General features: G+C 38.2%; 1 protein-coding gene across 2 annotated transcripts in view; it reads right to left on the reverse strand.

Moving 5' to 3' along the window:
• Nucleotides 1–388: 388 nt before the first annotated feature.
• Nucleotides 389–24,990, reverse strand: part of Sox30 (SRY-box transcription factor 30) — a 43,583-nt gene continuing 18,981 nt past the window's right edge. The window contains exon 5 of one of the 2 annotated variants that reach the window (XM_020179212.2): nt 389–1,301. In XM_020179212.2, coding sequence (XP_020034801.1) covers nt 914–1,301 — 388 coding nt within the window. In that variant the 3' untranslated portion in view covers nt 389–913. The remainder of the gene's footprint in view (nt 1,302–24,990) is intronic. The other variant, XM_020179213.2, reaches the window with a different exon arrangement.

A 24,990-nucleotide genomic window follows, 5' to 3' on the forward strand; every position in this document is an offset into this window, starting at 1 on the left:
CAGGTGCTTGAACCAAATCTGGAAGAGTCTCTCCCTTTTAGGGAGTGCTTAGGTCACATGAACACATATATAAAGAGTTTCAAAATAGTGTCAGAACATGTGCACATGAAAGCTGATACAATTTTAAGACTTACACAAGCTAATAGGATTCATGCAATTACTAGGAAAAAATCAAGTGGTATGAAAAATAATTAAATGAGCAATACTCATTGTGCTGACTTCTATCCTCCAAACAGAAAACATCCAACAAGAACAATTTTATCTGTTTAATTATAACAAAAATACAACAATGCATACCAATGGAAAGATATTGAAAAATGATGATAAAAATGTTTTGTAACAGAAATGACTAAATATATCTGAAGGAATTTCCCAGGTGCCACTAAAACACATTTGCAACTTAAAATTGGTTACTAGTGTAAATTAAATTTAATAACTGAGTCCCAGTTCACTTACAAAAGTTATCAAAATCTTTTCAAAATGTTACATAAAAACTGACAAAATCCATAAATATATAAACACTAAACAAAAATATTTAAGAAAAATAAATGTGTCCTGAGATAAGATGCAAGTCACACGTGTCATATCAGATATACACCCCTCTCCTCACATACAATTGGGAGGCTTCTGTATTTTGCATGTTCCAAGATAAAGTAATGATAATGCATGTTGGTGCAAATTTCAGCCATAAAAATAAATAGTTTAGATCTTAAATATTCCTGCGATGAAACATCAGGACTCTAGTTTCACTAATCAAAACTTTATGAAGATGTGAATTGCATTTGGTTTTGACTCCTCAGATCATGGCTGAAAACTCTTAGCAAAGCATTGTAGGCTTTTTTTTTTTCTCACACCAACTGACCCAGAATATATTTTAAGAAATGTTTATTTTCTGTGCATATTTGTTTTAAAATTATAAATTCCTGAGCACTTTTTCTTCTTCTTCCTCATCGCTGTCGGTGACATTGACTTGCTGGATGCTGGAGGGAGTTGATGTTGGGGCTGTGAAGACGGTCTCCAAGGCCCCAATGTCCAGCTGAGGCATGGGGTTTAGGTAGTCTTCCCCACTGTGGCTGTGGCTGTGGCTGTTATAGTAAGAGGCCCCATCCATGCTCTCACAACTCCGAGAATCTTCACTGTGTGTGCGCTCATCTGGGTAGTCTCTAAAAGGATAGTCTCTATTTAAAGCTGAAAACATAGCCTCGTGTTTTTGATACCTGTCTTCATAATAACCAAGGCATTCTGGCATTGAATTTGGAAAATTTCCATAGCCAAAGGGAGGCCGACTATAAGGGCACGTGCTGTGGCAGAAAGAAAAAAAGGAATTAGATCAGCTCATGTTCACATAACCACCTTGTACACAGACTATCCGAGTGAGTTAGTGCATTCTCTTTGGGGCTTGGGAAATTCCCAGGATCCTTTCTGTAACTGCTTCATTTATTCATCTACTCTCTGCTCTCAGTCCACTGCCCAGCTCCCACCCAAAACACATAGCAAAGGAAGCCTGTGGCTGAAATAATTACCAGCATTTATTATCTCTCACTAGCTTCTGGCTTCATACCTTCTGATTACTTTGATACAGAAAAACTGCTTATCCTGTCCTTTCTCTGATGAGACCTCACACTATACAAGGTTTTGGAAATGCAGGTCTGGTATGTGTCATGCCGTGCTAAGGGAAGACACAGTAAACAATGCACAATTGTTGTTACTGGTGTTTCAAGGTTATGGGGTGGAGTTGCAAAGTGGTTGAAATCCAGGGCTCCTGAGTTTTCAACCCCTGGAACACAGGATGACAACTTAATTTTTAAAATGATACTGAATAATAAAGTGAAGTAAAAACACTCTGATTACCATTTAGAACTGATAGATTATGGTTTGAAAGGTCTTTTTCAAAAAAGTTTTAGAGAGTAGGAATGTGAAGAAAAGACTGTTTTGCAGTTCTACAAACTGATGCTGCTGCTCAAAGGCAAGGCCACTAATTCCGCCATTCAGAACCACTAGTTCTTTTTAAGTACTATTCTCCTTTTCAAAGGTGCAGAGCAGGAATTATAGGAAGAGGTACAGAAAAGTCCAAGCTAGCGTTAGGCTCACTGACTCCATCTAGTGACAGATAACACAACAACCTCTCACTTATTAGCAAAACCCATAACAAGCTAGGTGTTTCATTTTATGTTACTTCGTTAAAAAAAAAGCAAAGTCAACTTTGTTTCCTTACTTTTAAAAATATAAGTATGTTTACATATTAGACTATCACCTAAAATTCCTGGAAGTCGGTCCACCCCAAATTTTCAGGTGCTAGGTACTTTACTATGTTAAGAATCACAAATATGACACAAAGTTTCTAAATGTTTTCAGGTTTCTATTCTTCCTGCCACATCCTAGTCCAGGCACTTAAAATTTAATAGGTGTGGTCTGAATACACTGTCCTCCTAGCTACACTGACTTTACTCATGTAGAATCACACCTTTAGGTCTCTCCACCCACTGAATTCTACAGATACTGCAGTGGGATGTGAAATCTACATTGGCCACAAAGCCTTCACTGCAGGTAGAAGTAATTTACCCAGTAACTATCTTTTTCAAGATTCAGGGTAGGCGAGATAGTATGTAAGGCTTGGTGGAAAAATTTAAAAAATGAAGAACTAAAATCTTGCTATGCACTAGACATGTGCTAGTTTGAATGCCAGCATCACAATGACCACGGGTGTGGTAAAGAGAAGTTAGTGTTAGAGTCACAGGACAAAAAAGTCAATTAAGACAAAGGGAATCTTAGAAAGTTACAAGGATTAAAAACGGGTAACTGTAAAACATCATGGTGCATGAGCAAAGCATCTACTGAAGTAATAGTATTAGCCAACATGCAGTAAGCACTGACTGTTCTCCAGGTGTTGGAAGAACTTTATGTTATGACAGTTTTCCTGTGATCGACCCTGGGACAGATGCTGCCAACATCCGCAGTTCACAGATGAGACAGCTGAGCCCTGAAGAGGCGGAGTAACTTGCTCAAGGTCATATAACAAGCAAGCAGCAGAATGGAATAGTGGGGATCGTATTCCAGAGCTGCTTCTCCCAACTACCAGTCCATGCTTTCACACAGCCGGGGCTGCAGTCCTAGCTGGGCCACATAGAAGCCTTGGGTCCTGCATAAAACAGGAATAACATTCCCTATTACGCCAACCTAAAAGGTTTGTCATAGGAACAAGAGGATTTGTATAAGAAGTCTGAAAACTAGGAACGCTATTTTAATGTGCAGTTGGTAAGTCTCACGAGAAGTTACATTTAGTTATGTGTTCATAAACACATGCTTACCAATTGTGACATGGATGGCACAGAAGTGCTAACTGAGTAGATCTAAGTATGAGAGGTGGACTGAAAGGATGCATACATTAAGAACCAGATAAATTAATTAGCTTAATTTAAACATATCATAATGATTATATTCGCATATCTATCAAACAATTGATTTTGTACCACAAATACATACAGTTTGTAATTACCAAAGTTATCCTAATAAAACGGAGGGAGAAAAGATGCTGGAGGGCGGAATTACCTCTCCTCCAAAATACAGGTTATAAAATTGAGGGAGAAGGAGACAGGTAGCTGAGGGAAGGGAAGATCACGAATACCAACACCTAAAAGGAGAAGGATGGAAATACTGTAATTGATGGAGCCAGACCTTGACAGATACACAGAGAAAATTTAAAAGATCTAGTCAATTATTGTTTTTTCTTTTTTTTTGTCAAAATAGCTTTATTAGCATACATTAGTTGTACAGGGGTGATTCATTGTGACATTTCTGAGTATGCTTACATTGTACATTGATTAGGTTCACCCCAACACCTCTTTCCCTTGTACCCTTCTTTACTTCAAACAATTGCAAAAAACAACTGAAAAAAATATTAAAATCATTAGGAAATTTAATTAAAACAAGAACTTCAAATTATTAAAAAAAACAAAACACACAGACACTTTTATTATCAAGAAAAGCAAACAAATATAAAATAGTATCTAATGAAAATGGTTACATCTGGGTCTGGCGAGAAAGAAGCAGAGAGGAAAGAGGGATGGAAGCTAAATCTTTCTGAATATTTCTCAAATTGCGGTGTTGACTTTAAAATCACATAAATGTTATGTAATTTTAAAACAAATTTACTTTAAAAAATCAATCCTTAAAATCAATGAAAACACATAAATCCACGTTTATATCAACTTGTAATTGGCTTAACTACACAGAGAATTCCCTTTCAAGATAATTTAAACCCAATACTTTTACTCTGTCTTCCTAGTAACACATATCCTAAAGAGAAAAAGAATCACAAATATCTCTTGTACTGCAATGGATAGATACATATATTTGGTGGTTCTGGGGTTTGAACTAAGGGCCTTATCTTGGTAGGCAAGTGCTTTACACCTGAACCATACTCCAGTCCTTTTTGCTGTAGTTATTCTTCAAGAGGGCATCATATTTTTGGCTGAGGCTGGCTTCATATCGTGATCTTCCTACCTACACCCTCCCATGTAACTGAGATTACAGGCACTCACCATCACTGCCTAACTTATTGAGACTGGGGTCTCATTAGCTTTTTGCCCTGGCTGGACTTTAATAGCAATCCTTCCAGTCTCTACATCCCACGTGTAAGCCACTGCACCTGTGCATCTGGGGAAACCTTCAAAGAATACTGTGGAAGAGGCTGAATAGAGGTGCCCTTAGCATGACTCCAACATACAGAAGAACCAGGGCAATGAAGGAAGGGCTGAATTTTGAGGAGAGTGACTGAGAGAGGAAATCAGCAAGGAAGTGGCTGAGAACCCTAACCAGCATGGAAAGCCGGAAAGGCGACCTAGAGAAAAGAGTAAAGCAGATGGAAACTTGAACCCTGGCTTGGGGGTAGATTCTCCACACTACTGGCAAAAGGCAAGAGGGAATGCTTCAGCCACCTAGTCATGTAGCAGAACAGCATCCTGACCAAGAAGTCCACATTTCCCACAGGCCTTAAATCCAGCTTGTGGAACTGGCTAGTCTGAGAGTGACTGCTCTATTCACAAAGAAGGCCCATCTCCAGAGTCCAAGCTACTATAGCAGACACTTTGAGGTGCCATCTTGCATAAGAGGCCTGCGCTGACCCCCTGACACTGCCAGAACCTTGGGTCAGTGCACATACCCCCAGACTGGAAGACAGCTTCAGGAGCAGTGGCTGCCATAGTCACAGGCCAAGCCCACCCCTGCTTACCCCATGGGAACTAGGAAAGATCTGCTCACCATCCCACAGCCTTGGGACGATGGCTACTGCTGCCAAAAGCCCAGCATCACCCACAGCTGTCCCCTGGAACCTGGAGAAGGTCCCAACAGCATCTACAGCTCCAGAAAGAGTTACCAGTATCCAAACCCTAGCACATCTGCACTCTCCCAGCAAAACTAGGGAAGGTCTCCTCACCTGCCCACAGCCTTGGGACTGTAGCTGCTGGTACAGAGGGCTCTGGCATCACCCAGGCTTGCTCCTGGAGGACCCAGGGAAGGTTCCATCTGTGTCCTGTGCCTTGGGGACTATGCAATCAAAGCCACACACCTCAGCTCTGAGAAAGCTTGCCCATCATGACCTAGGGACAGTCCCCCCACCTTTTGGCTCCAAGATCACAGATGCCACAGCTGCAAGCCCGACATCACCTGCATCCAACTGCAGGACCTAGGCAGGGGTCTCCTCTCTGTGTACACCTGCAGGAGTGTGGGCACAGTGTCTACCACAAGCCTGAACAGTACTTGCACATGCCCTGGGGGATCTAGCGAAGGCCTCCTTCACAGCCAATAAATTCAGAACCACAGCTGCTGATGCCAAGAGCCTGGTATCACTTGAGCTTGTCCTTCGGCCCTAGAGAAGATATGCTCTGGATCCCAGAGCCCCAGAAAAATAGCTACCAGTGCTAAAAGCCTCAGAACCACACACAATAGCTCCACAGGACCTATGAAAGGCTCCCTTTTGTGTTCCAGCACCTTGAGTTCGCAGTGGTGCTACAGACCCCAGCATTACATGTGCTCATCCCAGAGGACCCAGGGATGGTCCCATCCCATCCTGTGACTCCCACAACTATGACTGCTGGTGCCACAGGCCCAGGAAGTCTGCTCTCTCTTTGTCCTGAGGGTCCTGGAGAAGGTCTCTTTCATATCCTGTGGCATGGGGGCTACAGCTGCTGATGTAACAACTGTTGATGTCACTTGTGATTGCCCCAAAGGGACCTGGGGACAGTCCTGTACTACTGATTGTGATTGTGGTAGCTGCTGTCACAAGCATCAGTGCCATCAGTGCTTGGCTCTGTGCAGCCTGAGGACATGCACCTTTGAAAGGCCACATCCATTGCAATGCAGTACAACTATCTTCATTAACTGCTGCAGACTATAGACTACTGAGGTACTCAGACACTGCTAACACCAACCAAATCTGAAGAAATCGCAAAGGGATTACACTATTGAGCTTACCTACAACCAAAGCCAAAGCACCCACCAAACTGACACCCTGTATCCCATCTAAATGAAAAAATATTTTCCTACAAACAATATTCCATAAATTTAGAAGGGGCACTATTGTATCAGATTACCAGATGTGTCAACATCAATGCAAGAATTATGAAATTAAACAAGGCACCTCCAAAGGAAAACAATAATCCCTCCACAATAGATCCCAATTTGAAGGAATTCTATGAAATGCCTGAGGAATTCAAAATAATGATCCTAAGAACTCTCAGTGAGGGCTGGGATGTAGCTCGGTGGTACAGCGCTTGCCTAGCATGCGTGAGGCCCTGGGTTCGATCCCAGCACCAAAAAAGGAAAGAGAAAAAAAAAAAGAATTCTCAGTGAGATGAAAAAACACAGACAAAGCAAAGAAATTAGAAAAGCAACTCAAGACATGAATGAGAAACTTATCAAAGAGCTAGAAACATAAAGAGAACCAATTACAAACTTTGGAGCTAGGAAATTTAATCAGTGAAAGACATACAATGGAAAGCTTCCAGACTAGAACAAGAAAGGTGAATTTCTGAACTTGAGGGCAGGTATTTTGAATGACCCCAACTAGACAAAGAGGGAGAAGAGGAGGAGAAGAGAAGGAGAGGGAGGAGAGAGAAAGAAATTAAGAAAGCCTATGACATTTATGGAACACCATTACATAAACAAATATTCACAATATAGAAATTCCCAAAGGTGAAGAAAAGGGGAAAAGTGTTGAAAACTTATTTCATGAAAAAAAATCTGGCAATGTCCCAAATCTTCAAAGAGTTATGGAGATCTAGCTATAAGAAGTTCAAAGGACTCCAACTAGATTTAATCAAATTAGACCTTCATCAAAGTATATTATAGACAAAATGTCACAAGACAGAGGGAATTCTAAAAACAGAAAGAGAAAAGCAGCAAGTCACATATAAGGGAAGGTCCATTAGCCTTACAGCACATTTCTCAGCAGAAACTGTACAGTCTATAGATAAAGGAATGATATATTTAAAGCCATGAAAGAAAAAAAATGCCAACCAACAACATCATAACAACAAAATTATCCTTCACAAATGAAGGAGAAATAAAGGCTTTCTTATATGAGCAAAAATAGAGGGAATTCATCACACCAAACCAGCCCCACAAGAAAATCTGAAGGTGGATCTACACTAGAAATAAGATGTTAGCAATTGTTATGAAAACACATGGATGTATAAAACTCACTAGAAGAGCAGATACTCAAGAAACAGAATGAAATCAAACCTTAGCATGTCAGAAAACTACCAAATTACAAAAATAATTAAGAGCGGTAGAAAGGAAAAAAATATACCAAACCAGCAAAAAACAACAAAGTGAAAGGAGGAAGTTCATACCTATCAAAAATAACCTTGAATGTCAATGGTTAAGCTTACCAATCAAAGGTCTTTTCTGGCTCAATTAATTAAAAAATAATGTTCAACTATATGCTTCATTTAAGAAACTTACTTCACTGGGAAGATGCATATAGACTGAAAGTAAAGGGTTGGAAAAAAGATATACAAATGAAAAACAAGAGCAGGAAGGAGTAGCTCTAATCATGTCAGCTAAAGCAATTTTAAATAAAAAATTGTAAAATGAGGCAAAGAAAGTAATTATATATTGATAAAAGGAACACTTTAAAAAGAAGATACAGTAATTACAAATATATATCCACCCACATGAGACCACCCAAAAATATGAAGCAAGTTTTATTAAATCTAAATGAAGAGACAGATGCCAATATAATAATAGTTGGGGACTTCATCATCCTACTTTCTTCAATGGACAGATGAGAGAGGCAGAAAAATCAACAAAAAAGCATGCTAGTTGAACCACACTATAGAGCAAATAGACCTTACAGACATTTACAGAATGTTTTATCCAACAGGAACAGAATACCCATTCTCCTCATCAGCACATGGAACATTCCCCAGGATAGATCATATACAGGATCCAAATCAAGCCTCAATAAATGTTCTCAGACCAAAATGGAAGAAAACTACAAACAAACAAGAGTAAGAAGAAGAGAAAGAAGACCAATATATGGAAATTGAATAGCATGCCTCTAAATGACAGTGGGTAACTAATGAAATTAAAACAGAAATAAAAATACTAGAAACAAATGAAAATGACAATATGACATATCAAAATCTGTGGAACAGAGTAAAAGCAGTACTAAGGGAGAAATTTACAGTAATATATGCATACATAAAAAAACAGAAAGAATCCAAATAACCCAACAATATACCTCAAGGACTCAGAAAAGCAAGACTAAGCCAAACCCCAAATTAGCAAAAGGAAACAAATAACAAAGATCAAAGTGTACACAAAATCAAAACTAAACAATAATAAAATATCAATGAAGGTATAAAATTGAGAAATCTTTAACTAGACTAAGCATGAAAAAGAGGTCTCAAAGTCATAGATGAAAAAGAAAACTGTACTGATACCACAGAAATAAAAAGGATAATAAAAAATTGCTATAAAAAATTGTGTGCTAAAACCTAGAAAACCTAGAAAAAATGAATAAATTCTAGAACACTTAGAACCTACCAAAACTGAATCAAGAGGAAACAGAAAATCTAAACACACCAATGATGAGTAACGAGATTTAAGCACTAATTAAAAGTCTCCCATATAAAAACAGTCTAGGACCTACTGGATTTACTGCTGAATGGCACTAAACATCTAAAGAAGAATGAATTGTAATTCTTCATAAACTGTTCCAAAAAATGAAATGGGGGAAATTCTGCCAAACTCTTTTTATGAGACCAGCATTTCCCTGATACTAAAACCAGACAAGTATGCAAAACAGAAAGAAAACTATAGACCCATATCCCTGATGATCTCATACACACAAATTCTCAGTAAAATACTACCAAACCAAATTCAACAGCACTTCAAATGATCATAAACTACGATCAAGTGTGATTCATCAAGGATGCAAGGATGGTTCAACATACACAAATCAAAAAACATGACAGAACATATCAACATAATGAACAGTAAGTATATGCCCACCTCAAAAAAATTCAGTAAGCTTCAGTATCCCCTGATAAAAACTCTCAAGCGATTATGTATAGAAGGAACATATCTCAAAACACTAATGAATATAATATGAAAAACCCCACAGCTAACATCATACAGAATGGGGGAAACTGAAAGCTTTCCCCCTGAGGTTGGAAACAAGACTAAGGAGTCCATTCTGACTACTCTTATTTAAAATAGTACTGGAACTGTATCATGCCTCTGTGAATGTAAAACATCTTGTACCTGCTTTATGATATGTAGTAGTGACTGTGCTTTACCAGAGCTTTTTTAATGATGTTACTCTAGAATGTTTTCTTTCTAAATGATGATTGAGAAGCTAATAAAAAATGGTGCCAGGTACCACAACAGTAACAGAACTTGGCTGTTTTCTGGGGGTTTGTTTTTACTTTTTTGTTTTTAATGGAGTGTGCAGTATGTCTCTACAATTTTGTTCAGAGACTGCAGAACCTGGAAAAGCTGTTGCTGCTATTGATGCATAACATGCTACCATTACTGGTCTTTTTATACAAATATACATATATATATATATACACACATAAAAATATAATTTGAATTTTTGGAAACTTTAGCTGTGCTGTCAACCTTGGAAAAAAGTAGCCCAGTTTACCATATTGACTTGGCATTGTTCAGAAATTAATAGCCACATTGGTCTAAAAATGTTAAACTTATTTTTTTCATTTGTACAAGGGTAATGCACTGTATTAAACTGATTACAGAAACTAATAAAGTATTCTCTAAATAAAAAAAAAAGTACTGAAAAGCCTTAGCAATTAGGCAAGAGAAAGAAATAAAGAGTATCCAAATTGGAAAAAAAGAAGTTATCAGGTTTGCAGATGATATGCTTTTATACATAGAAAACCTAAATGAGCCATTGAAAAACTATTAGAATTGATAAATTCAGTAAAGTTGCAGGATACAAAATCAACATACAAAAAACAGTAGCAAGTTTACTAACCAATAATGAACTTGGTGAAGAAAGAAACTTAAAATTCAATCCCATTCATAATAACCACAAATATAAAATATTTAGGAATAAATTTAACCAAGAAAGTAAAAGAGCTCTACAATGAAAATTATAAAATACTGATGAAAGAAGTTATACAGGACACACTAAAATATGAAAAAATATCTTGTGCTCATGGATTGGAGGAACTAGTACTGTTAAAATGACCATACTACCCAAATTAATATATACATTCAATACAATTCCCATCAAAATACCAATGACTTCATTCATAGAAATAGGAAAAATATCCTAGAATTCATATGGAACCATAGAACTAAAACTGCAAAAGTCATTCCAAGCAAATAAAAAAAAATTGGTGGTGGTATCACAATACCTAATTTCAAAACATATTACAAAGCTATTGTAATCAAAATAGCATGGTACTAGCAAAAAAAAAGACACAGACAAATGAACAAGCTAGATAACCCCAAATTAATCCATGTCACAAAGCCAAGTGATTTTTTATTTAAGTTAATGTTCAAAGGGGTGTATCAATGTATATCCACAATGGCTTTGCTTTATTTTGGTCCCACTCAACCTATTCCATTACTCTTCCTTACTCCTTTACCTCCCACACCCTATTTTTCAACAGCTTTCAGTACACATCCTTATGTCCTCTACCTTCACATCTTATCTATGCAATATTACTGATGCTCTATCATTTTCTTTTCCTTTCCCTCTTTCCCCGAGTTCCAGAGTAGTTACACTGTTACAGACATGCTCTACATCTGAGTTTATATATGATCATGCTTGGTTTTTTTTGTGTATATGTTTATCTTTGGATCTATCTTCTATGTATGAGAGAAAACATATAGCTTTTGTGTTTCTGATCCTGGCTTACTTCACTTATCATGATGTCTTCCAATTGCATCCATTTACCTTCAATTCCCATGTCATTATTCCTTATGGCTGAGTAATACTCCATTGTGTATATATACCACAATTGCTTGATCCATTCATCAGTTGTAGGGCATCTGAGTTGTTTCCAGAGCTTGGCTATTGTGAATAGTGCTGTGATGAACAATGGTGTACAGGTGTCTCTACTGTATCCTGTCTTATGTTCCTTTGGGTAGATGCCCAGGAGCAGTAGCACTGGATCATATGGCAGTTCTATCTCTAGTTTTTTGAGGAATCTCCATACTGCTTTCCATAGTGGTTGTACTAATTTGCAATCCCACCAGCAGTGTATAAGCGTTCCTGTTTTGCACATCCTTGCCAGCATTTGTTGTTGTTATTACTCTTGATTCTGGCCATTCTAACTGGGGTGAGATGAAATCTAAGTGTTGTTTTGCATCTCTTTTATAACCAGGGAAATTGAACACTTCTTCATGTATTTATTGGACATTTCTATCTCTTCCTTTGAGAATTCCTTGTTGAATTCATGTGCCCATTTCTTCACTGGGGTGTTGATTCTTGGGCGACTGAGTTTTTTGAGTTCCCTCTAGATTCTGGATATTAGCCCCTTGTCAGATGAGTAGCTGGCAAAGATTATTACCCATTCTGTGGGCTATTTCTTGAGTCTGGTGACTGTTTCCTTTGCCTTGCAGAAGCTCTTTAGTTTGATGCAGTCCCAAGGCCAAGTGAGTTTTGACAAAGCTGCCAAGAACATACAGTGGTGAAAACAGTCTCTTCTTGTAAACAATGCTAGCACAATTGTATATATATATACAAATATATGTACACCAGAAAACTAAATAATCCAATTAAAAATTGTCTAAAGAACTAAACAGACACTTCTCAAACAAAAAAGACAACATACAAATTGTCTACAAGTACCTAAAAAAAATGCTTGATCTCATTAATCGTTGTGGAAATGCAAATCATAGCCACAATGTGGTGTTATCTCACTCCAGTCAGAAAGACTGTCATCAAAAAGATAAAAACAAAATAAAAAAAACACGCTAGTAAGGATGCAGTGAAAGGGGAACTCTTCTACACTTTTGATGGGAATATAAATTAGTTCAGCCACTATAGAAAACAATATGAATTCCTCAAAATTCTACAAATGGAACTAGTGTAAGATCCAGCAATTCCCCTATTAGATATAATGTAGCCAAGGAAATGAAATAATTGTACCAAAAGATACTTGCAGTCCCATGTTCATTGCAAGACTCTTCACAGAACATACAATCAAACTAGATGCCCTTCAGAGGATGAATGGATAAGGAAAATATATTTTTATGGCACATCCATAAAAATGAAATACTGCCATTTGCAGGAGCATGAATAGAATTGGAGATCATTGTTCAGTGAAATAAGGCAGACACAGAAAGACAAATGCCACATGTCACTCATTTGTGGAAGCTAATCGGTGACTTTCAGAGAAGAATGGAATGGAATAATGATCACTGAGAAGGGAATGGGGAGGAAAGGATGGAAAGACAGTTCAATAAGGGGCACCAAAACAGTGGAGGAATTACTTCTGGTTCTTTATCAGAGTAGGATAACTATTGGTTAAAACAATCTATGATCTACTTCAAAATGCCTACAAAAGAAGAGCATGAAATTCCAACACATAAAAATTAATGGTTAAAGAGATGGATATGCTCATTACCCTGACTTATTTGTTATACACTGTATAAATGTAAAAATTACCATAATGTACCCATAAAGATATACAAATATTATGCCTCAGTAAAAAAAAAATTATCTCCCAGGCCCTAGCCCACGGATTCTGACTTCCCAGTGGTGTATGACAGGGCCTATGCATCAGTATATAATTTTGAGCTCTCCTAGTGCTGCTAATGTGTATCTAGGAACTGAGGTGCACTGGCTTAGGTGGAAGGCTGATGGAGGACTTGGAATCAGACTAATAACACCCGCACCCCAGCACCTCTTGATGTAATACAATACAACCACAAAGCACCACCTATGAGGTATCACTGCCAAAAAAAATGCACCTAAATCTAATCAAGTCTTAAGATCTATCATTTTACAGAAAAACATAAGTGAGAGAGAAGTATGTTAAACAATACCCAGGGATGTAATAGGCCAAATCCAGGACGTGGAAAACTTTGCTTCTTTAGAAAAATACATGACATGAAAAAGGAAGATAGAGAACTATTGTAGAATAAAATAAGCTTAACAGACAAAATCAAATCTGATTGGATCTTGATTTACCAATTGTGAAAGGAAAGTTTTGAGACAACCAGGAAAACCAAACATGAATAATTATTGGTTTAATAATAGGGGAATATCAAATTTTCAGGTGTGAAATGGTAAGTGGTCATTTTTACAAGTTCTTAAGTATTAAATAGTGAATGAACACAGGTTCAGTATCTTTTATCCAAAATATTTGAGACCAGAAGTGTTTCAGATTTCAGAGGTTTTTGGATTTTGTAGTATTGCACAGGCTAAAATCTGAAAGTTTTTGAGGACCAAAGTGATGCTCAAAGCTTTGGATTTAAGGAGCCACTGTGAATTTGGATTAGGTATGTTCAGCCTATGCTTATATAGCTATAGGTGAAATTATCTGATGTCTGTGACTTTCTCTAAAATGTGTAACATCCTGCACTCTCATAGGAGGAGGAAATACAACAGCAGCAAAAATGTTACTTGTTCAAGCGGGGTGAAGGTGCATGTAGATTCATTACACTGCACTGTTCTGTTCTGCATATGACATTTTTCCATAGCAAAATGGTAAATAAAGCAAAATATGATTCATTAAAGGCAAGTTTCCATCTATAGTGATGGAAACTGTGTCCTCATCTTCTCTTAAAGGTTCAATGTTTATGCTCATTGCCCTGAAGCTAATCCCTCCAACGTGGCTTACTAAAGTCAGCAGCCTGGGCTGGCTTTAGCCCTAGCAGAGGCTGCAGAGTGGGTGGGGAGCTCCATTCTCCTATGAGAACACCAGAAACTGGGGAACACAGGTACAAAAGGACAAGTCATGGACCCCCATATTGCTTCCTCCCCTTCCATTAATCTGAAGTGCTCTGAATTACAGATTTGAGAGTTTATTGGGTGCCTTATTTTATTCTAAAAAAAGAACACCTCGGTCCATGGAAATAAAGGCATTGGGTTGGTCAACAGCTCAGGGAAGCAAGTCAACAGCTTTGTGAAACTTGCGAGTTAATGTATAAATGCTAAATGTGTTTCCAAACGTGAAAAACCACAAAGTGCAGGACTGCAATCTCTTTACAGAGCTATGCTTTTAATGCCTTCTTTAAACTGCCTGTAATAGAAATGCACAAAACCAAGCATGACAACTGACTTGACAAGAAACAAGGGATTGTGGTGGCTGAAGAACAGCCACCCAAGAAACCATGTCCTAATCCCCTGAACCTGTGAATATGTAATCTTGCATAGCAAAAAGGACTTTGCAGATGTGAATAAATTCTGGTCTTGAGATGGAAAAATGATCTCCAGTTATCCAGGTGGGCCAGTGTAATCACGAGTGTCTTTGTAAAAGGAAAGCAGGAGTTCCAGAATCAGAAGAGATGAAAGTAGAGGTCAGAATGCTTTCAGGAGAGAGCTATGAGCCAAGATAAGCAGGTAGTTACCTAGAAGCTGGAAAGGGGAAGGAAACTTTCTCCAGTAGAGCCTCCACAAAGCATGCAGCCCTACACGCATATGGCCCATATAGCAGGTTTAATAGTGCCCCCCTAAAATTCACATCTACCTGGAACCTCAGAATATGATTCTGTTTGGAGATAGGATCTTTGCAGAGGCAATTACATTAAGACAAGGTCATGCTGGGTTGGGGTGGGACCTAATTCTAATGACTCGTGTCCTTATAAAAGGAGACACACAGAACTGTACATGGCTGTAAAGAGGCCATGTGATGGATGACATAGGAAGAGAGTGGAACAATGCAGTTACAAGACAAAGGAGCTGAGGACTAACAGGCTCACCAGAGGTTAGGAAGAAGCAAGGACAGATTCTTTTCCAGACTCTTCAGAGGGAGCACAGCCCTGTTGACACCTTAATTTCAGACTTCTGGCCTCTATAGCTGTGAGAATAATTCTTACTGTTGTTTTAAGCCACCAAGTTTGGGGTGATTTGTTATGTCAGTGGTTGGAAACTAATAAACCAAGTATATTTCAGACTTCTAACCTCTAGAATTGTGAAACAATAAATTTAGATTGTTTAAAACACTAAGTATGTAGTGATTTGTCATAACAGCAATATTAAACTAATTCAAATTTAAGCTTTATATTAATCCTAAAATTAACTATATATAATTTATAATATGAATTGCTTAAAATGGTAACATCCATCCTGCGGACCCCAAACACAACCACATCTACTACTTGCTTCTGTCTGTGCAAGTAGACAGAAATGACAAGTTTTGAGTGTACATATGCTCTCAGTTCTCAGTGTGGAACTATTGCCGACTCCATATTTAATATTCTGAGGAACTGGCAGTTTTCCAAAATGGCTGCACCATTTTTCATTCCTGCCAGCCACATATGTGGGTTCCAATTTCTCTAATATTTTTCCCCAAAGTGTTCTTTTTAAAAAAAATTCTAACCATACTAATAGGTGTAAGAAGTATGCTATTGTGTGTTTGTCTTTCTCTAATTTACTCTAGCACTACTGGAGCATCTTTTTATGTTCTTATTAGCCACATGGATTTCTTCTTTGAAGAATGTCTATTCAGATTTTCTGCCAGTTTTAAAACTGAGCTTTTTATTTTTGTGGTGATACTGGTGTTTGAACTCAGGGCTTCATGGTTCCTAGGCAGGCACTCTAATGCTTGAACCACACCTCCAGCCCTTTTTTTCTGATTATTTTTGGCATAGGGTCTTGCTTTTTTGCCCAGGCTGGCCTGTACCATGATCCTATTTTAGACTTCCCACCATAAGTGGGATGACAGTCATGCACCACCACACCCAATTCTTTTTCTGTTGAGATGGGGTCTTGTGAACTTTTTTGCTCAGGCTGGCCTAGAACTGCAATTCTCCCTATCTCAGCTTCCTAAGCAGCTGGGATTATAGACAGGAGCCGGGTGCTCAACTTCTTGAGAGTATAGTTAGATGCAAAAGAATGTTTTTAATTTTGATGAAGTCCGGTTTATTTGTTTCTAATGTGTATCTAAGAAACCACTTACAAAGTCCACAGTCATAAAAATTTATCTTTCTGGTAAACCCTTATGATTTCTTCTAAGAGTTTTATGGTTTTAGCTTTTATACTTAGGTTTTCATCCATTTAAGCTAATTTTTGTACGTAATATGAGATAAGAATCCAACTTCACTGCTTTCTATGTGGGTATTTAGTTGTCATAGTACCACTTGTTGAAGATATTTCTTTCTGTAGTAAATGGTCGGGGCACCCCTGTTGAAAGTCAAGGACCATAGATGTAGTGTGGATTTCAGTAACTCTTAATCTACTCCGTTTAAATTCTGTATGTTGACCCTCATGTTGGCACCTCACTGTTGTTTAGATATAGTATGGTTTTTAAAAAGTACAGTTTATCTTTTAGAGAAATTTAGGGTCATAACACAATTGAGCTGAAGTAGACAGAGCTCCTATGTAATCCCTTCCTTGCCATATGCAGTGTCCCTATAACACATGCCCAAACTAGAGTGACACATTTGCTAAACTGATGAACCTACAAGGATACACTGCTATCACCCAAGGTCACAGTTTACATGAGGGTTCACTCTTGGTGTTGTAACTTCTATAGGTCTTAACGCATGTATGATGACACAGTTCACATGTATAATATATTCACATCATAATATCATACAGAGTAGTTCCACTACCCTAAAAATACTTTGTGCCCAGCATAATCTTCCCTCCTTCCCCTCTAACTCCTGAAAACCATTTTACTATCACTATGGTTTACCTTTTTGAGAAGGTTATGTAGTTGGAATCATATAGTATGCAGCCTCTTCAGATTAGCTTTTAACTTAGTAATATGCATTAAGTTTCTTCATCTTTTCATGGCTTAACAGTTCATTTATTTCTAGCACTAAATGCTCCACTGTTTGGATGTACCACAATGTATCTATCCACCTGCTCAGAGAGATCTTGGTCACTTCCAAGTTTTGGCAATTAAAAATAAAACTGCTATAAACATCATATGCAGGTTTTTGTGTGAACATAAAGCAATTCATTTGGGTAAATATTAAGCAACATTATTATTGGATCATGTAAAAAACTGCCAACCAGTCTTCCAAAGTGGCTGTGCCTTTTGTTTTATTTTTGGTGGTACTGGGGTTTGAATTCAGGACCTTGTGCTTACTAGGCAGGTGCTCTACACTTGAGCCACACCCTAACCTAATTTTGCATTCCTATCAGCAATCAGTGAGGGTTTCTGGGCAATATTTTTTATTCTGGCCATTCTAATGAGAGTTAGATCACTGTTTTAATTTCCAATTCTCCATAGACATACTTTGTTGAGTATCTGTTATTTGCCATCTGAGTATCTTCTTTGGTAGGGTAACCACTCAGGTCTGCTGCTGATTTTAAAACTGGGTTGTTTTCTTATTGTTGAGTTTTAAGAGTTCTTTGTATGTTCTGGATCTATCTCTTGCAAGTGTTTTCTCCCTGTCTATGGCCTGTCTTCTTATTCTCTTTATGCCACATTGTCATGAAATTGCTGCCGTAAAGTTAAGTTTGGAGACCAGGACTTGTGAGCCTTCAAAACTTTGTTCTTTTCAAGACTGTTTAACTATTTAAGGTCAGTTGCAATTACATATGAATTTTAGGTTCAGTTTTTACATTTCTGCTAAAAAAAAAAAAAGAAAAAAAGAGACCACCTGGATTTTGAGAGGGATTGCAGTGCCTTCTTGGATTGTCTTGGGAAGTACTGGCATCATGACAATGCTATATTCTAATGGCAAACACGGCTGCCTTCCATTCATTGACAACTTCTGCAATTTCTTTCAGCTGTATTTTGCAGTTTTTAGTTGACAATTCTATTATCTCATTAATTAATTTCTGATTTATTCTTTTTGATACTACTGTAAATGAAATTGTTTTTCTTAAAAAATTTCCACTTTGGATTGTTCACTGCTGGTGTAAAGAAATAGAACTGATTTTTGTGTGTGGATCTTATACCCTAACTACTGAATTTATTAACTTTAATTTCTTTTTTGTAGATTCTTTAACATTTTCTAACATTAGGATGGTGTCAAGTGAGAAAAGAGATAGTTTGACCTCTTTTCACTTTGGAATCTTTTTTTTGGGGGGGGGGGGCTCCTCTTGCTTAATTGATCTGGCTTGAACTTTCCAATATAATGTTGCGCAGAAGTGGTGAGGTGGACGTCCTTCTCTCATTGCTGATCACTTCCTGAAGGAAGCTTTCTAGCCTTCATTACTGGGTATAATGTTATCTATGGGGTTTTATATAGGTGATGTTTATATTGAAGAAGTTCTCTTCTAGTCCTAGTTTGGTGAGTAACTTTGAAATCAGGAATTAATTTTTCACCATAAAATGGTGATGGATTTTGTCAAAGGCATTTTCTGCATCAGTTGAGATAATCATGTGGTTTTATTATTTATCAATTTTCAGATGTTGAATGATGCTTTCATTCCACTTGGTCTTGGCCTTCTATCTTCTCATATACTGCTAGATTCAGTTTGCTAGTATTTTGTTGAGTATTTTTAGAAAGTATCTATATTTAGAAAGTATACGTTAATTTTATTTTCTTGGGATATAAGGTCTGGCTTTGGTTAGCAGGATAATGCTGGTCTTAGGAGTGTTCTCTTTTCTACCATTTTGTTGAAGGGTTTGAGAAGGGTTGTTTAGAATTCACCAAATATCCTATGTGGTCAGAGACCTTTCTTTGTTGGGAAGTTTTACATTATTGATTCAATCTCTTTGTGTGAGTGTGTGTTGTTGTACTGTGGAACCCAGGGTCTCAAGTATGTTCAAGTGCTCTACTTCTTGAACCATGCCCCCAGGCCTTTTTGCTTTACTTTGTTTTTCAGATATGGTCTTGCCATTTTGCCCAGGCTGGTCTCTTACTGCAATCCTCTGTCTCCTGTGTAGTTGGAATTACAAGCATTTGCCACCACACCCAGGCTCTTTTTCTTGTTTCTTAAGGTGTAAAATTATTTAAAATTCTTTTAATATATACACCATTATAGTTATAAATTTAAGTCTGAGCACTGCTTTGAGTCTCATCAGTTCTAGTATGCTGTGTTTTCATTTGCATTCATCTCTAAGTATTTTCTTTGACACATTGGTTGTTTTTTGTGTTTGGTTTTGTTTTCGTGGTGCTGGGGATTGAACCCAGAGCCTTGTACGTGCTACACATATATTCCATCAGAAAGCTACATCCCCAGTCCTTACTGGTTGTTTCAAAGTGTGTTCATTTTCATGTATTGTGAAGCTTACAGTTTTCCTTCTGATTTTCAATTTAATTCCCTTGTTGTCGAAGACACTTTGTATGATTTCAATCTTTTTAAATTAATGAAGCTTTACTTGTTATCTAAAGTATCATCTATTGTAGAAGGTTCCATGTGCTCTTGAGAAGAATGTGTGCACTTTTATTAGGGGGGAGAGAGAGAAAGAGAGAGAGAGAGAGAGAGAGAGAGAGAGAGAGAGAGAGAGAGAGAGAGAGAGAGATCTAGCTTACAGTATTTGTTTAGCTCTTTATTTTCTTATCAGTCTCCATCTATTCTATTACTGTATGGATGTTTGGATTATCATCTATTATTTAAGTGGGGTACTTAAGTCTCTATTATTGTAGAACTGATTATTCCTTCAAGTCTGTCAATTTTGCTTCATATATTTTGGGACTCTGTTGTTAAAGTATACATATTATAAATGCTGTATCTTAATATATTGATGCTTTACCAATATGTAATGTTCTTCTCACTTGTAATAATTGTTTACTGAAAGTCTATTTTGTCTGAAGTTATTATGAACCTACTCCTTTCTTAGCTACCAAACTAGTCAGCTCTTCATTACTGGAACAATGACCTGAGATAATTCAACTCAAAAGAGACAAAGTTTATTTTTATCTCATGGTTTCAGAGGTTTTAGTCCTTGTCACTCACCCTGTGGCTTGGGGCCTGTGGCAGGTGACACAGTACATAACGGTGGGAGTGAACAGGAGGAGGACTATTGAACTCATGAAGCCAAGAAGCAGAGAGACGGGAGGCGGCAGAATCCCCACATCTCCTTCAAAAGCATGCCCCCAACAGCCTAGCCTCTTTCTACTAGGCCCCACATTCTAAAGGCTCCTCTTCCCAATGTCACTACAGGATGGTGACCAAGCCTTCAACACAGGGGACTTTGAGGGATATTCAAGAGCCAACTACAGCAGGTACTGTTTACATGGTGTATTTTTTCCCATTCTTTCACTTTCAACATACTAGTGTATTTTTATTGAAAGCAAACTTGTAAATGTGGTATAGCCTGATTTTTTTAATCCATTCTGCCAATTTCTGCCTTTTAATTGGAGAATTTAGTCCATTTACATACACAGTGATCACTGATAAGGAAAGACACTATTTTGTTCCTGTGTTTTCTTCCTCAATTCCTCTCGAATTGCCTCATTTTCTGTTTATTTTTTCTAGTGCACCATTTTGAGTATTTCATCTTATTTTCATAAGTTATTTTCTTAATGGTTATCTTGAGGGTTACAATTAACATCTCTTTTTTTTGTGTGTGTATGGTTTGAACTCAGGGCCTTGAGCCACTACACCAGCCCTGTTTTTGTGAAGGGTTTTCAAGATAGGGTCTCTTGAACTATTTGCCTGGGCTGGCTTTGAACTGCGATCCTCCTGATTTCTGCCTCCTGAGTAGCTAGGATTACAGACATGAGCCACTGGTGCCTGCCTAACATCTCAAATTTTTATAATTTTTTAATGGTCTCATTTTGTAACCCAGGCTGGCCTTGACCTTACAATCTTCCTGTCTCAAAAACTGAGATAGATACTGAGAACTGAGATTATAGGTAGTGTGGCTAACATACCAAATTTATAGCAATTTAGTTTGAATTGACACTAACTGACCTTCAATTGACAGATTTATAGCAATTCTTTATGCATTTGGCTTTTAAATCACTTGGGGAGGGAAGTTACTAAACCAAAAATAGAGTAATACTAGTTTTCATATCTACTGCTGTAGTAATTTTCACTAATGTTTACCAGTGTTTTGTTTTGTTTATAGTATTAGGGTTTGATTTTCCTAGGCAGGTGTTCTGCCACTTGAGCCATGCATGCCTCCAGTCCTGGTTTGGTTATTTTTGAGATAGTAACTCACTTTTTGTCTGTACCAGCCTGGACCAGAATTCCCCTATTTGTGCTTCCCACATAGCTGGGATGCCAGGCACTCACCACTGAGCCTGGCCATTCATGAGATGGGGGGGTCTCATGAACTTTTTGTCCAGACTGGCCTTGACCCATGATCCTCCTAATCTCCACCTTCCAAGTAGCTACGATTATAGGCTTGAGCCACCACTCTCAGCCCCAGTGTTCTTTGTATGGTTTTTATTTACTGTCTAGTGTCCTGTCATGTCAACCAAAAGTACTCCCTTTAGAATTCATTGTAGGAGTTGGGTATAGAACTAGTCCAGTAATCTTGGCTATTTAGAAGGCTGAGGCAGAAGGATTGTTGAGTTTAAGGTCAGCCTGAGACCCCCACTTCAAAAATTATAGAGGAGGTCTATGATAGTAGTGATAAACTTCCTCAAATTTTATCTTGGAAAATCCTAATTTCCCCTTCATTTTTGAAGGATAGTTTTGTTGGTTACAGAATTCTTAGTTGCTATGGTTTGAATGTCTTCCTTCCAAAATTCAGGTGTTGCCAATGTGACAGTATTAAGAGGTGGGGTATTCAGGAAGTAATTTATCAGGCCATGTGGGCTCTTCCTTTTTGAGTAGGATTTAGGTGCCTTTCAAAAGGGTGTGATGGAGGGAGTTGGGGTCTTCCTGCCCTGCTCACAACATGTGAGGGCACAGAAAGAAGCCCTCACCACATGCTGACACCATGATCTTGGCTTCCTACCTTCTAAAACTGTCCAAAACAAATCTATGTAAAATACCAAGTCTCAGGTACTCTATTATAACAGCGCAAAGCAGACTAAGACACCGTTGACTCTTGTTCCTTTCAGCACTGGACACCAGGGCCTTCTGGCCTCCTGGTTTCTGAGGAGAACCCAGCTGCTCACTCTGTACACGATGAGTCACTTCTCTCTTGCTGCTCTCAAGGTTCTGTCCTTAACTTCTAGCAGTTTGAGTACAACGTGCTTCAGTGTGGACTCTTTAGATTATGCAAGTAGGTGTTCATCAGACATCTTGGACTTGCAGATTCCTGTCTTCTTTAAACTTGAGAAGGTTTTCCCCATTATTCCTTCAATTTTTTCTCTCCCTCTGTCTCTTCTTCTGAAACTCCCATCATGCTTATGTAGGTGCACTTAATAGTATACCAGAGGTCCTTAGGTGCTATTTACTTCTCTTCATTTTCTTCTTTCTTTCTGTTCTACAGCTTGACCTATGTTCAGGTTCACTGATTCTTCTGCTTACTCAGATCTCTTGAACTCAGTTCCTCAAGCATGCCACCCCCTGCATTTTTCATTTCAGTGACTCATTTTCAGCTCTGCAATTTCTATTTGGTTCCTTTTTGTTTCTACCTCTTCCTCGTGGCCTGTATTTATAAGACACTGTTAAGAGTTCTTTGCCTACTGTTTCCTTAAGGCTCACTGAGCATATGTGAGGCCATCTAGCAAGTCCAATGTCCGTGCTTCCTCAGGGACAATGCTATTGGTCTTTTCCTTTGAATGCAGTGCTATCTAGTTTCTTTGTATGCCTTGTGATTTTTTTTGAACATTATAACATGATGCCTCCAGAAATCAAATTTCCCACTGCTCAGGGCTTATTATTGCCAGGCTTTTTTTTTTTTTGAGGGGGGAGGGGAGTGTAGTTGTTTGTTTATATAATGACTTTTTAAAACTATTTTGTACTTTTTTGTGCATGGTCATTGAAATCTCTGTTCCATTAGCTCAGTGGTCAGCTAGTAATATGACAGATATTCCCACAATTATTACATGGAGACAAAATAAAACAAACAATAATTCCCTGAGGTTGGGCACAGTGGCTCACACCTATAATCTCAGGTATTTGGGAGGTAGAGATAGAAAGAATCCTGGTTTGAGGCCAGCCTGGGCAAGCAGTGAGATTTCATCTCAACAAACAAGCCAGCCATGGTAGACTATTTCTATAATTCCAGCTATGTAGGAGGCCACAGGTAGGTAGATCAGTCTGAGGCCAGTCCCAGTCAAAAATAGGAGATCCTATCTAAAAAATAACTAAAACAAAAAACGGCTAGAGGTGGCTCAAGTGGTAGAGTGCCTTCCTAGCAGGCATGAGGCCCTGAATTCAAACCTCAGTATCACATAAATAAAAAGAATATTCTCCTAGTCTCTGCAGATTAGGTCTGAGTTGGGCCATTCTTTCAGTGCTTAGGCCATTTTCAATTCTGCTTTAGTCTTTACTTCCTGCTTACACAGAGCCTAAAAGGAAGCCAGAGCAAGTTCAGAGTCTTTACAGGTGATTTCTCAGCATGCATAAGCCTTAGGCATGTGTCTAGTCTTCTGGATTCCCTAACATATGGGGTGCTGTACAAAGCCCCAGTCTCCAATGCATCTCATTCCCTCGTCTCTTCTAAACTTTTTAGTCTGTCTGCTGCTTGCTCTTCTCTGTTGCCCCTTGATCCAGACAGCAGTAGGCAACACATGTCTTTAAATATTTTCCACAATTACCCCAGGAGGCAACCCAGCCCTGAACTAAGGGAGATGAAATTAAGGTGAGCCCTCAAGCTGTTCCTCAAGGAGCAAACACCAGGTCAAAGTCCACAACTGCAATTCTTTGAGAACCAGGCCTGTGTTGCCTCATCCAGCAGCAAGGAGCTACAAGTGTCCCCTGGGCCACTGCTGAGCTAGACGATGGGGGACAGTGGGTAAGCTAAATAAAAATGCCAGATGCTCTCCCTTACCAGGAGTTTTCATACTTCCTCAGTACTTTGTGAAGTTGTTCTAAGTTTCTGACCAGTTGTACCCACTTAATTGTTACTTTAGTAGAAAGGTTCTTGGAGCTCCCTATGCTGCTGCTTTCAGAGACATTCTATCTCAACAGTTTTGTAGTTTTCAGAGTATGTGTTTTATATTTCTTTTGTTAAATGTATTTCTGCTGTTTTAACATCTTTTTGATGCAATTATATATGGAATTGCTTTCTCAATATCATTTTACTTTTCATTGCTACAGCATGGAAATGCAATTGATTTTGTATACTAGTCTTATATCCTGTAAACTTTAGTTTTTTTTTGTTTTTTTTGTGGTACTGGGGCTTGAAATCAGGGCCTATGCCTTGAGCCACTCCACCAGCCTTTCTTATGATCTTTTTTCAAGATAGGGTCTTGAGAACTATTTTCCTGGGCTGGCTTCAAACTGCTATCCTCCTGATCTCTGCCTCCTGAGTAGCTAGGATTACAGGCATGAGCCACCAGTGTCTGCCTTTTTTACTGTTTATAACAGGTTTT

The sequence above is a fragment of the Castor canadensis genome, chromosome 16 (genome assembly GCF_047511655.1).
Source record: "Castor canadensis chromosome 16, mCasCan1.hap1v2, whole genome shotgun sequence".
NCBI lineage: Eukaryota > Metazoa > Chordata > Mammalia > Rodentia > Castoridae > Castor > Castor canadensis.